Source organism: Coturnix japonica, chromosome 15 (assembly GCF_054131305.1).
Source record: "Coturnix japonica strain WE chromosome 15, WE-NBRP24, whole genome shotgun sequence".
Classification (NCBI taxonomy): Eukaryota; Metazoa; Chordata; class Aves; order Galliformes; family Phasianidae; genus Coturnix; species Coturnix japonica.
In genome coordinates this window covers 6,071,310-6,085,126 of record NC_140677.1, presented here as the reverse complement: position 1 = coordinate 6,085,126, position 13,817 = coordinate 6,071,310, and the positions used below count along the sequence as shown (strand labels likewise).

The following is a 13,817-nucleotide window of genomic DNA, read 5'->3' as shown; positions in this document are numbered from 1 at the left end:
CAGTAACCACAGAAACTATTGCCCTTGGAAATGAACCTAAAACTCTTCAACTCTTTCTTTAAGAATTTGTTGCAGATTTGTCCATCTTCAGCAGTGCAATTAAAGTAAAGCCAGAACTTTTATTTTGTTTGCAGAGAAGAACCTGATTGAAACCATATTTATAGCCTTGGAGAAGAGTCAAAGTCCTTCTGAACTATTAGCCAAGTATGCAGATTATTAATTGACATGAAAGCCATTCACAGTATGCATTTGATATCTGCACTGTTAACAGTGTCCTCTTTGGTCAAAGTAAAATAGCTTAGCTGGATTTTCTCCTCCATAGAGTGAGACTGGAAAGCATCTAATATGAATTTCAGCAAACTAAATACTTCCCTTCCTCACCAAAATTCCTGTGCATATCAGTTAACGAGTCTTAACCTCAACAAAAGAATACAGGATCTGGATAATAAACTTGGAAATTTTCCTTCAGCTTAATTTACAAGCAATGAAAAGAAAAAAAAAAAAAGAAAAAAAAAAAAAAAGGAGGGGAAATAAAAAGAGCAGTCTTTAATTTAATGGGATTCTTGGTGTTAAGCTTTGGTCTAAGCACCTCTCTCTGGAGATGATTGAAGTTCATTCCTTACCCGAAATGAAAATGCCCCTCTACCAGTCAGACATTGCTGGCAGATAGATTAACACCCCGAAGCCTTCTATTTGCAATATAGATCTAAAAGACGCAGCTCTTTGCAAAGAAAATATAGAGAGCGCAGCTGCCGTAGCCGTAGCCTTAGCAACCACACCTGTTCTATACTCACGTCGGCTTTCATACATGCTCCTGGACTGGGCCCAGATTTTGAACGGATCTGGCTTTTTCTGCCCAGAAGCGTCGGGTTGGTCGGCAGCCGGCGGCTCAGTGGCGGGGTACTCCGGCAGCACCTGCGTGCTGTGAGCGGGGGACGCGGTGTGCCCGCTGCGGTGGCTGGAGACGCTGTGCTGAGAACTGTTTTGGCTGTCTTTCCTTTCAAGTGGTTGCTGTAAGGAAGAAAGCGAGAGGAGAGAGAGGGAGAACAGACGGTTATTGGTCTTTGAGTGGGTGTTTTCCATCAATTTTTCTCCCTCCTTTGATCAGGCTTTCTGCGTGCACGTAAGTAAATATATAAATCACAGTTCTGCTGCCACCGGTTAATGCTGGGTACAATTAAATTCCCCGGTGACACATTTTGATAGACTGACAGAAAGAGATATGCAAAACAAAGTCATTTATCATAAGAAAAAAAACCATGCAGTTCTCCATCTTGCACATAAACCAAACCTCAATCTCATTCTAGGTTACAAGTTTCAGCACACTTATGCCTTCCTACGTAAGTCAGAAAAACTCAACCACCTTCTACTCAGATCACATTAAAGTCTGACTTGAGCCTGCAAGTAAACAGAAATACGACCAAATTTCACTGTGAGAACTTGAGTGGCTCCCTGCAACAGATCCAAGTCCTTACTACAAGAAACACTTTTCCCTTGCAGCCCCCACACTGCAAGTGGGCTAACAACAGAGTGCCAATTTCGTGTCTCTGCTTCCCAGAGCATCCAGAGGATTACAGCAGACCTTCACAAACATGAAAACGTCTACTTGAGGTTTGATTTCTTTGTTTTATTTGAGCACATAAAGAAAGGAGAAAATACGTGCCCCTAATTCAAAGCTTATTGAAAAGCAGTACCTCAAGAGCTCTGTCTGCTCAATATTTAGCTAAGCAGGGAACATAGTTCCTAACTTTGCAATGGTGTGGTCAAATGAAGCACAGATCATGCTTGCATTGCAGAGAGAGAGATGCAGCTTAGTGGGCATGGTGGTGGTGGGCTGGTGGTCTGACTAAGTGACTTCAGGGGTCCTTTCCAATCTTCATGATTCTATGATTTGTGCCACTCAGTATGCAGCGAAGTCCTCCCTCACAAAGAGCTCCCCAAAGGCTTTTCAACGGAGATAACCTTGGCACCAAGGCTGAGTTCCACCTCTCACCTGCTCCAGCACAGGGAACCAGCGTGTTGTTCTTACAACATCCACAATTTCCTGGTCAAAAGGGGTCAACCAGAAAAAATAAACACTCCTGGTTACTGAAAACACTGCAATAGGAGCTTTAGCTTTGAGAGACGCTGCCACGATAAACCTAGATGGTGCAGGGAGCAAAGCAGGGCAGGATGGGCAGCTGAGTGCACATGGCTGTGGAGACCCATTCTTTTGCTCTCAATGCAAAACCTCAGGTGGCCAGTGCTCCACCACAGTGGGGACAAACTGATAACCGAGGAGAAAGTCACCACACCAGTGTGAGTCTTAACAATAATATTTTCTGGTTTGCAAACTGCACATCTTTTTGGCCTTACATTGAGATAGAAAAAAAAAAAAAAAGAAAAAAGCTCCAGCAGTCCAAATGGTTTTGACATTGCAGCCTCACATTCACATCGCTGTTCCACCACTAGCACTTTTTAAAATGCTATCTCGATTGACTAGAATGTGAAAATGCCTTTGTCCTTTAAAGTAATTTTGAACAAAGCATGCCTGCTGTGATTACTCATCCACAGACTTTAGAATACAAATATCTGAACCAATTTCAAACATTTTTAGCTTTTTAAGTGGTAAAAGAAGCTAATTCACATGCAGCCCTTCAGTCTTTAAATGCAGCAGTTTAAAACCCTGCTATGCTGCAGATAGTCACTCCTTTGTAATTTTTTATTTTTTTTTTAAAGGAATACAAATACAACAAACAAAGAAACAAACCCCAGCCCACATTACAGCTCTCCATCCAGCCATCTGGATTGTTTTGTTTGTTTGGTCAAACTACTGAAGTAACTAAAAGCATCCTGTGAAATTTCAAGCCAGTCTCGCTGGAAATAGCTGGCTTATAGAACCTGGAGTATGGGAACTAAGATGGGAAGCTTCATTCACCTGCTGGGGGAATCTTGAGAACTCTCTGAAAACTTTCTGACTTACAGAGGAACGAAGTTGGAACTTGCAAGAGTGCTCCCACCTTATGATATGGAAGACCTAAATATTGAACAAGCTATGAATTCTGTTTTCTATTTGGGCTGCACATGGAAGTCAGCACATCTCAAGCAAAACCACCTCAAATTAAATTAGGGTTGCATCTGCGAATACACAGACATTTTGCAAGAAAAAGGGGAAAACTTCTTCAGAGGGACTGTTGCTTTTTCCAACAGTAACATCTTTAGAAAGGTTGAAATGTTTATTTGGGAGCTGAAGAAGACAAGAGAAGGGGAACTGAACTGCCCAAGGCAGCAAGAGCACCCCTGCCTGACTGTGCGGAGTCTGTGGTCTTCTCTAGAACTACAGATAAGAATAAATAGCTTGCCAAAAACCTTTTCTTGACCAATACTGGCTAGAAATGAGGACCAGAATGACATCACCAAGTCTGCCTAGGCAGACTGCACACTGAAATAAAGGTGCTGGGAAAAACCATTTACATTGCTCTTGTATAAGAGCCAGGACTGAAAAAGTGGGAGACTGGAGCTCCTCATGCTCTATGCAAGCCTCAGGTCTGAGAATGAAATTTAGGGATGCGTGTGCTGTCAGCTTTCCTATGCCTATGCTGAAAGCTTGTAGTGCTGATCCTGCAAAATTTAAGTCTATATAGAAAATATAAAGGTGGCTGCAGGTGGGGATGTGTTGGATGGAGAAACCTGCAGCACAACTGAACACCTCAGGCTGTAGCACCTGGGTCCCAGGTATAAAACTGCTAAAGGGGTGAGCTGCTGAGGTTTGCTCATGCAGGGAAAAAAAACAAGGTTTTTCAATGGTGTGGGAAGCATCACACGTTTATGTGCTGTGAACCAGTTTCTCCTGACAAAAACAGGACATCAAGCAGAGCCCCAAGTACTGCCTATCCAGCCAAAACACGTGGCATGTCTCTTGTCAGGGACAGGCTGCGCATAGGAATTGCATTTTGGGTCACCACTCAGCAATGCTGACAATGTGCTTATTTAGACCCAAAAGAAAAGCAAGATGTCAGGAAGAACGTGGCACTTTGTCCTCCTGCAGAGATAACTCTTCTAACAATCGAGCTGGGGAGTTTTGTGCTGTTTGGGAAAGCTGGTGCTGGTGGTGGTGACAGCAAGCAGAGCCGGGAATGAGAATCTTTGCCCCCTGGTGGAGTGTTTTGATGCAAGCAACCAAAGAAAAAAAAAAAAGAAAGAAAAGAAAAAAATGAAAGAAGAAGAAGGAAAGAAAAGTTTGTTTTCATCCATGTTATTATAACAGGATAATTGCAGGGGAAATTGCTACACAAAGAGAACTTGTTCATCGAAAATGTATACCCACAGGCAGTCAATACAAAAACACTGTCTATTTGCATTTAAAGAAGAATCAATGGGGACTGAGCACAAAGCAGAAGCACAGGGTGCTGCAGATACAGCCTTGGGCACAGCATAGGTGGGAGGAAGGACATGAAGTGCCCAGTCCCTTGTTGGGCTGCAACTTCAAGTTCTGAAGATCTGGCACTGAAGACTAAAAAAAATATACAAATCATTCGGCTCTTTCACCAACATTAAAAACCTCTCTCAGAAGCTAAGAAACACGGCAAAGCTTGTCAGAAGATGCACAGGCTGAGAAATACAGCCCAGGAAAATTCAGCCCAAGGTAGAAAACAATTCCCAGACTTTGCCACAGCTCCGCATGAACAAAGACACTTCCTTCATGACGGGATGTACCCAACAGCCTGCAGTCAGCCCCGTGGGAATACGGGAATGGGGCTGGTAGCTAAAAATAGTGCCCGGTAGAGAAAGAAGCAACTGACAGTAGTGAGTCGGGAGTGTGTTGGGACTTTGGGAGAGGATAGGGGTAATGTGAGCAGACTTAGCACTGAGCTGGGAGCTCGTGCCAAATGCATCCCAGCAGGGACTACTGTGATGGGACTGGATGGGATAGGATAGGAACAACAATGTGCAATGCAGCAGCACAGTGATGCAGCGGTGCACATTGTTGCTGCTAATTGTCAATGCAAATGATCTGGCATGCAGGCAGCAGGAATAGGAGGCTCTTCTTCTAGTGCATCCTGTGCTTCCAAGGCCATAGCAACACCTGGGGCTATAGTAGAATTTACAAGAGGGAGCCTAAAGCAAGGCATTAGGGTGAGGAGAAGTGCACGAGGGGCTGCTCCCTAGGGCTGACCATCTCCAAGCAGACAGGAGGAGGCAATCTACTACAGCCTGCAGACAGGTGTAGCCCTGCAGCCTCTTTGTTCCCCAGGCAGGATTACACGGGTTCAGCTGCTGCTTGGACTCAGGGCTTACTCTGCCTCCAAACAAACGTGGGCAGAACCCAGGGCTCAGCTGGCACAGTGGCAGCAGCCAGACTTGGAACCAAGCACTGCAATTCCGGCTCTGACTGGGGGAAAATGTGCGGGCGGGAGCAGAAACGTGCCAGACACGGTCATATCCTACACACTGGCTTCTGTTTTACCAAAGGCTGAATTAATCCCTGCATATGACATAGAAGCGAATGCCCAGGGTCTGACATGCCTGAGCCCTGCAAGGGAGCACACCCCGCGCTCTGCCTCCCCACATTAATGCGAGCTGACAGCGGTATAGGCCTGCCCTCACGTGACTGTAATCAGCGCTGCCCTAAGCCATCAGAATCACATTAATTATTGCAGGGCTTTCTTTGGGGAAGAACAGAGAATTCGTATTGTAAGCAGGAGCCTCCCGCTCAGCCCCTTATTGAAGCTCTTGCCTGAGTTGCAGCACTACGGCCAGCACCCAGCTCTAGGGAGGGACTCTGATCCTTATGGACCCCTTCCAGCTCAGGATATTCTATGATTCTATGACATGAGTGTCCTCTCATTTGCTTGGTGCTGGATGCAGGGTTTGGTGCCCATCAAGGAGTGTGGGTGAAGTTTGGCACCATCTTACAGCACAGCAAAAATCTTTCCCGCGCTCTGCTTCCCCAAAGCTACTGGGAGAGAAAAGCCCATTTTTCCCCCACCATCAGAAAATTAAGAACTTTCAAGTTCAAGTATTTCATTTCCTTTAAAACAACTGATTTCTTTCTGTTGCATTTAAATAGCGTATTAATATCTTCCACAATATCATGCACGGAGCTTTAATGACACTTTAGATCACAGCTTGCATGCTATTAGCTAACGTGTCACCCAGCTAACAGCTTTACATGGAAATAAGATCAGAAGGGATAAGAAAGGGATAAGAAAACACCCTTTTTGTTTTTTCTTTTACTTTTTAGTAAGGAAACTCACACCTGCAGCACAATCCCGCTTGGTAGGAAAATGCCTGCGGAGCAAACATTCAGACTCTATTCACACGAAGCTGCACACACGCTTTGCGGGGCTTTGTCTCTCCCAACACAGCGCACGCTGCTATATTCTGCCTGTAATCCAGCTGAGGGCATCCAGGAAAACTCGGGCAGTTAATGGGAAAGGTTGGTGCCTACAAACACCCAGCAGAAACTGCTATCTGGCAAGAAGATGGAGCCTCCCAGCTTTCCAAAAGGAAACAATAGTCTTTTTTTTTTCTTTTTGGTAAGTTAAACAGCAGAGAGGCTCATCTGCCAGGAAAGGGGATCTGCAAACCTGAGGCTTTATTTGCAAACTGCACTGCATTCCCCCTCCTATCTCCCTGTGCAGTATGAGCCGTGCAAGTTAACCAAGGCTGCAACAGAACGACAACTTAAAAACAATTGAAACCTACAAAGAAAAGCAGCCCAACTCATCCCTCCTCCACCCACACAGATAAACACACACAGCAATGAGAAGCACTTACCGACTTTGGGCTCTTCTTTGGGACTGGCAGTCCTGAAAAATGGCAACAAGGGAAAAACAAACATTAGCATCTAACCGTTACCTTCTTGCACAGACCAAAAAAAGCCACAACCCAACACCCGCTTAGGTGTTTCATCCGAACGCAGCCATCTGCAGAGTTATGTCAGCTTTCACTCTCGCGTCGGAGTTACCAGTCTGTTCATATCGAATCAAAGCCTGGGGAGAGGGGGAGCGAGCGCGGCAGTGGGGGCGCGGGGGGAGAGCTCGCTCCGCATTAGCGATGCTGACTTGTGCTGCAGCCGCCGGGAGGCTGGAGAGGAACCCACAGCCCCAGCACAGTCCCAGGCACTCCCCCAGCTGCCGGCAGCCTGCGCTCCCAATTAAGCTTAGGATGTTTCCTTTTGACGCGATCCGCTTGTCAATTGCACTGAGCCAATCACAGCGTTGCAGGGGGAACAGGTTGATTTTTTAAAAAGTATTTTGCTAGAAATAGATTTTTTTTTTTCTTTTCTATTTTATTATATTTTTTTTCAATAAGTGAGATGTGCATTGAGCTGGGAGGAGAGGCGAAACAAAAGCATGCAGAGGAGCGAGCTTTTATCCCTAAAAGCGTGAACGCTACGGAGAAAACATGCTTCCTTCCTGCCCATCCTGAGTATAAATGTTTGAAGGCACAGGTTTTATCTGCCAGCTGCAATTTCAGGGCTTGAAAGCAGCACTGTGAGTTCTAACCCCAGGAGGATGCCAGGAGGGGGGCTTACACAGGTTGCAATCCATGCAAAGGGAGAGCACAGGAGAAGGTTTTCTCAAGGACAGTTTTGCATTTTGGAGCAGCCTGTGACAAGTGTGAGCCAAGGGAGAACTCAAGTGGGATTTCTACCAACTACTTCGCATGGCTCTGTTCCCAGCAAAGCAGACACTTGTCGGGGCAGTTTGCCTACAGCGCAGGACAAGTTGCCCCCTGGGCAGGCTGCAAATACTCCCCCTCTCCTGTGCTGCTGGAAAGGAAGGGAAACCCTGCTTTGCTCTGCACTCCAGAAAACAACCATAAACCAAAACAGAGATCACCCTCCACACTAAGTGCTCAGCGATTCAGACGTTTGAAATCTGCTTTTGTCTTTAGGATGCGATTTATGTGGCATTTATGCTGCATTATGTTTACCACTTCATGCATTTTGTCTGTGCTAAGAACCATGCCCTCATCTAACTTTTGCATGGAGAATAAAATACACGATGCAAGGAAATTACAAATGCATCTTGAAAGAAGCTCATTTTAAGGTAATTAGGCAAATGCTAGTTCTGAACTGAGAAGTTCCACAATTAAACACGATAAACAGAGCTCACTTTGCTACCTGCTCACAGACAGCTATGAAAACTGAGTATTTCAAATGAAACACTTGCCATTTTTGAGGAATATCTGCACTCTGCACATCACTCTGGTGCATTTCCAGGCAAAAGCAAATACCCCTCCAGGCAGTGATTGATCGAGGGGCAGCAAAACATCAAAACTGTCTGAACTAAACAACTAAGGCTGCAGCTTAATTTCTGCTGACAGTGACTGTGCTTGCGTAACAGGCTTTAAAAAGTAAAGCCCTAATTTTTAACAGGCATCATTTATCATAGACATAAGCACACAGATAGAAATTCTCCCTCTCCCTCCTTCCACATGCATGCACACACGTTTACTCTCCCATTCCAAGAGATGCTCTTTCCTATTAAATCAATAGGTAGAACAGATCTCCACGCATGCATGCACCCTTGGCTGACCAATATGAGCCTGAAGAAGTACTACAGCAATTTAAATGTTCATTGCAAAAAATAAAGCTGCGATGCAGCTGGGCTGTCGGTTCTAATCGTACCAAAATTAACTGCGTTTCAGCACAACCATTAGATGTTACAATTTACTAAGTACAAACTACTGAGCAAACCTTTCCTTCAAAGTTTGTCATTAATTTCAGCTGTCCCAATGCCAAAGAGGTGGGAGACGGTTGAAAAAGGACAGAAAATACACACGAGGCCATTGTGCAGTGGATGCTTGGGGAGGCCGATGAATCTCACAGTGTCACCACAAAGCAAGCAGTAATTGATTTTTTACCAAAATATGTGGCTGCAGAGCATGTTCACAAACGCTGACGGTTTTTCATGGGACAAGTTTCCAGTCAGGGGGATAACCTGCCTGTGCATTTTCCTGTGTTTAAGTTATTTATTCACCTAATTAGGGACTGATTCCAACCCCTCAGCTCTTGACACAGCAGGCAAAATGAGCCAATGATAGGCATAATGTGTAGTTTTCATGCTTAGATGATGGAAGGGATGCGGTATTTAACAGCGAGGAACACAGAGCTTCCATAGGTTCTAATTCCTGGGTGTGCCACTAGCAAAAAAACACCATGCTTTTCCAAAAAGTTTATGGCAGAAATAAGTGCCCACAGCTCTGAATTCAGTATGGTGTCAAAAATGAATTACATTCATCTTTCTACTACATTAACCACCTCCCATCACTGTTAATGCATCAGGCACTGCTCATGCCATGCAATGCCTGGCTGTACCCATCCTCCCCATTCTCTCCTGAAAGCTTTTATGAGGTAAATGGACCACATGCAGACTTGACACCCACTTTGCTTCTCTTTCTCATTTCCTAGTTTTCTAGGGGTCCAGTCATAACACTCCCATCCCTTGCAGCTAAAAGAAGCCACAAGGCTTTGCTGCCACTCCTCAAATCAGATAATGGAGCTGTAAGAGTTGATATCAACGCTGCTTGTAATGCTGTTCTGAGATTTAAACCATAAAGACATCTATCAGTTGAAATGCAGCTCCTAATCTTGGGGATTTTTGGAGGTGCAGATGATAGAAGATGGAAGGTAGAGCCATGGAAGAGGCTCTTGTCATCATAGAGTTAACTGTGTTTTAAAACAAACTGGCACATCTGGTAAACAATGTCAATATGACCTAAACCCCCATGAATGGGCTCATTGTAGCTACTTACAAAATGTGACTGGAATTAAATTAATTAGAAAACACAAATTACTCTCCTCTAAATAACAATGTAATAAAGCAACTGCTTAATGAAAAATACCAGTGATCAGTGAGCAATCCACAAGCACAAAAAAACCTCACAGGCTCGTCAGTAAGGGAAGAAAGGCTTCATACAAGGTTAGTCAAAAATGAGTCAGAGGCAAGGATCTAAATTAAACTAATTATCACAGAGATTATTACATTTATCTTAACAAAAACCTCTCTCTTTTTCCCCCAGCACTCCCTAAAGCTCTATGTACAGCTGGCTGCATCCATCTGCTCAACTACATTTTGTAATACAGGGAAAAAATGCAAATCCTTACACAAGTTCTGTACCATGACTTCAGCACTCTTAATGCCTTTTTACCCATCAGGAGCAGCTCTTCTGTTGGGAGCAATGCAGTGCACAAAGTGAGGCCACAATGTGGTTCATTTAATACTATTCAGCATGTGTTAATTTTGCATTCTCCTGCAATAAAACTTTTGATGCTGGGAAGCTGTAAGTACCCCAGCCCAACCTGTGAGGGGATCATGGAAACACCCAAAGACAACACTGAAAATAGTCCTGCATTATGTTTGCCTGTTACACGTGGCAGGACTTGATTTTTACAGGAATATTTTCTCCAACCCTTCGACTTCATTCAACCAAAATAACGCAGGAAGACCACAATACATGGCAAATTCTCTTCCACTGAACATATACAGAATACGGTGTGTAACCACAAATCAGCACCATAACCTGGGCTGTATTTGGGTTACAGTTCTTAGAAGGCCACAGGCACTCAAATATTTCCCAGTTGGACACCAGACACATCATTCCTTGTCCCACAGCCACACACTATAGAGACTGTGGATCAAAATGACCAAAGGCTGAGTCCAAAGTAAGACATCCAGTCCTCCCCTCTGAAGGGCTCGGTCACATGAAGGTCAGATGGCAAGAATAGTTCCCCCTCCACCACAAATATATAAATATACTACAGCAAGGTTTAGGCTGAAGCTGAAACAATTCAATACCTGTTTGTACAGTCCATCACAGGAAAAAGTGCCTGAGATTGCTAAGAGCCCATCCAGAAGGAAGACATATTTACTGCTTACAATGCCAACTGCTACTGCTAAGCGTTTTGTTTTTGTTTTGGGGTGCTTCCATACACAGAGAAAACCACTAATTGTGATGAGATCTTCACTTCCAGTGATCACTTAACACTTCCAGTCAGGGCACTCTGTGCTCCATCTGTGTTCAACAACAAAAGAGCCGCTGGTGAGCCTAGGTGTAAAGGTCACCTCTTTGGTTTTGCCATTATGTATGAAGCTCAGAATGCACAGCAGCTGAAAATTAGGTGGAGAAGAATCAAAATGCAAGGAACGGAACATCCCAGACCTTGTCATGAAGGTTAACATTTACAGAGAAAATGTTTCTGCCTGGGAAAGAAAACCAACACAAGTTTTCTAAACGGTGCTGCTTACACTGCACTGAATAAAAGCCAAAGGCTGTATCAAAGAAAGGAGACACACTGAAAGACGAGGGGTGAAGTACCAGAGCCAGGGAGCACACAACTGGCACCGCACATCGATCGTGTTTTCCTGCAAGCAAAACAAGGAACTCTAAATAATTAACTCTAATGGCCATTAGTGCTGCAGGGGGCAAGGGAGGGGAGGATGGTGGTGACAAAGCAATCCCCTTGGTTCTGTATAATCCACCACCGGAGAGTTTTTTATAAAGGACAAATATTATCGAACAAAAAATAGATGGAAGCCGATCTTTTCCAGACTGAAGTGCATAGCAGAGTAACAGGCAGCAGGAGACACAAGTCTGCACATAACCACAAGGAGCACCACCAAAAAAAGAACCACCAAAAAGAGAAGACCTTCCTTGTCCCTGCCCATCACCCTCATCTGCAGGAGTGTCCCTGTACTAGCAAAACTTAGCTCTGCAACACAGGCTTTAACTGAGAGAATAATGTACATGGAAGGAATGTAGCCCTGCTATAAATCAAGAGTGGTAGCTACCAAATAATGTGAAAATGCCACGTTTCTCATGCTAATGCTATATGCTAATGTTAACAGAGTGGCGTTTTCAAGAGACCATCTCAGGCTTTCTTAACCCACTGGCACAAGCAAAAAACATAATGAGGCATAGTACATTATCATCAGCTAGACTTTCAGTTCTAGGTGCTTTAAAGATGCTTAATTGCGTTAACACAAATTACTCATTCTTAGCTAGGCTGTCAAACAACTGCTTGCAATCCCAAGTTCAGTCATATTTCAGCATCTCAAACCAGAAGTGATTCTAAAGTGATAAAAAAAGATATAGACCAATAAAATGCTGTTTAATTACTACAAATATATAAATTTAACTATGTTGTAAGAAACATATGGCAAATCCGAGGCAGTAAGGTAATAAAGCAATTGAGAACCAGCGTGACCCCTCATCCACCTAGCTAATGGCTGGAACCACATCAACCATTGTTATGACTCCTTTTATTTATGAAGTTCATTAAAAGAAGAGGTTTTCCTAAAGCCCAAGCTGTTGGGGCCACTTGTTTAAATGAAAATTTTGATTAATATTTACACAAATACACACACATCAGATTTCTTAAACCACAGGAATCTGAGAAGGTGAATATCAGAATTGGGAAGCAATTAGAAACCCTCATGTCCTTTGCATATACATACACGTGTGTGTATCCATGTGAACACCTGTATTAGGTATATTTTTAATGCATTTTCATGTACATAAAGATGTGGCTATGCATGAAAACATACATATGCAAGAACTCACCAGCACCCAAAACCGTGAGTTACACACTTTACTTCTGGAGCTCACCACGATTCTTCACTCAAAGAATTAATTATTGTCTCTGAGGTAAAGTGAAACAAATCAGGGGTTCCATTTCTGGCTTGGAGAGTCTTGGTCCCAAACTCCACCTAATCAACTGGCTGTCCCATGGCATGGCCATGCAGGTCCCAAAGGGAGGTGGCACCTGATGGGCTATCTTAGGGGTCTCCCCATGCATAGCATAGAACAGGACACTAGAGGATTTTTGCTGCTGTCACATCTGTATTTATCCTGCTCATCAACAGTGTTTGTCTTCAGACTGTTCATTGTTACAAGGTGTAAATTCCCATGGTCAAACCTGTTTGGTTTATGGTGGGTTCTATTATTTCGTATTTGGAGATCAGCCTGTAAATAAGGCCCTCCTGGCATTAGTTTGCTGTTGATATTAATAAGTAGCATCCCATAACAATATGCTAATATTTACAGAATGCTTAGCCAGATTCAGCCCTGGGGCACGCGCAGACACACATCACACACTGAGACAAAAGATCTTTACAAGAGGACAATGAATTTGCACGTGCTTTCAAGAAACATTATCAATTTAGAGTACAGTTTTCTAGGAAAATAGATTATCAGCTCACTGTAATTCCAAGTATGTAACTGTGCATCTCAGGAACTAACCTTCAAGGATCAGGATGGAGTTAAAACTTCCACCTACCACATCCCTACCAACGTGACCTTCCTGGTCATGGGAGCACCATCCCCAGCTGCACCATCGCCCAAAATTCAGCCTTCTTGACCCAACCCATCTGCACTATCTGCCCTGCTAGCTCCCCATGTACAGCTCGAGGTACACTGCAGGTCTGCTAGCACAAAAGTCACTGTTTTAACACTCTTTGTTATCAGCACCATCACAAAGACGAAAACACCAGACCAAGGAAAAAGAAACATTAAATGAAGAAATAGGAAATCCTAATGGAGAGTGCAAAATTAATAAATAAGTTGATTTAGAATAGAATTAAAGACAGGAGGACATATATTTAAAAACAATCTGTCTCAGAACAAAACCATCTACTAGTGCATTATAAAACCATTCTTCTTCCTCACTTTTGCCCATCTGCTATTGCTTCTAATGAGTCTCCAAATGTGTTTAATTACAGCGATAAACAAAGACCTTTCTTGGATTCCTGATACCTCATTAATTCTGTTATGACTGGTTATTATAATGCCAAATCAGGGCAGCGGCCACTGCACCCATATGCATCGTT

General features: G+C 43.7%; 1 protein-coding gene across 50 annotated transcripts in view; it reads right to left on the bottom strand.

Annotated features, from left to right (window-relative positions):
* Positions 1-13,817, bottom strand: part of MAGI1 (membrane associated guanylate kinase, WW and PDZ domain containing 1) — a 284,769-nt gene that overhangs the window by 29,651 nt on the left and 241,301 nt on the right. For all 50 annotated transcript variants that reach the window (XM_085516259.1, XM_015875201.3, XM_015875203.3 and 47 more), the window contains 2 exons: positions 6,760-6,791; positions 795-1,011 (listed from right to left, as the gene is read on the bottom strand). In XM_085516259.1, coding sequence (XP_085372385.1) covers positions 795-1,011; positions 6,760-6,791 — 249 coding nt within the window. The remainder of the gene's footprint in view (positions 1-794; positions 1,012-6,759; positions 6,792-13,817) is intronic.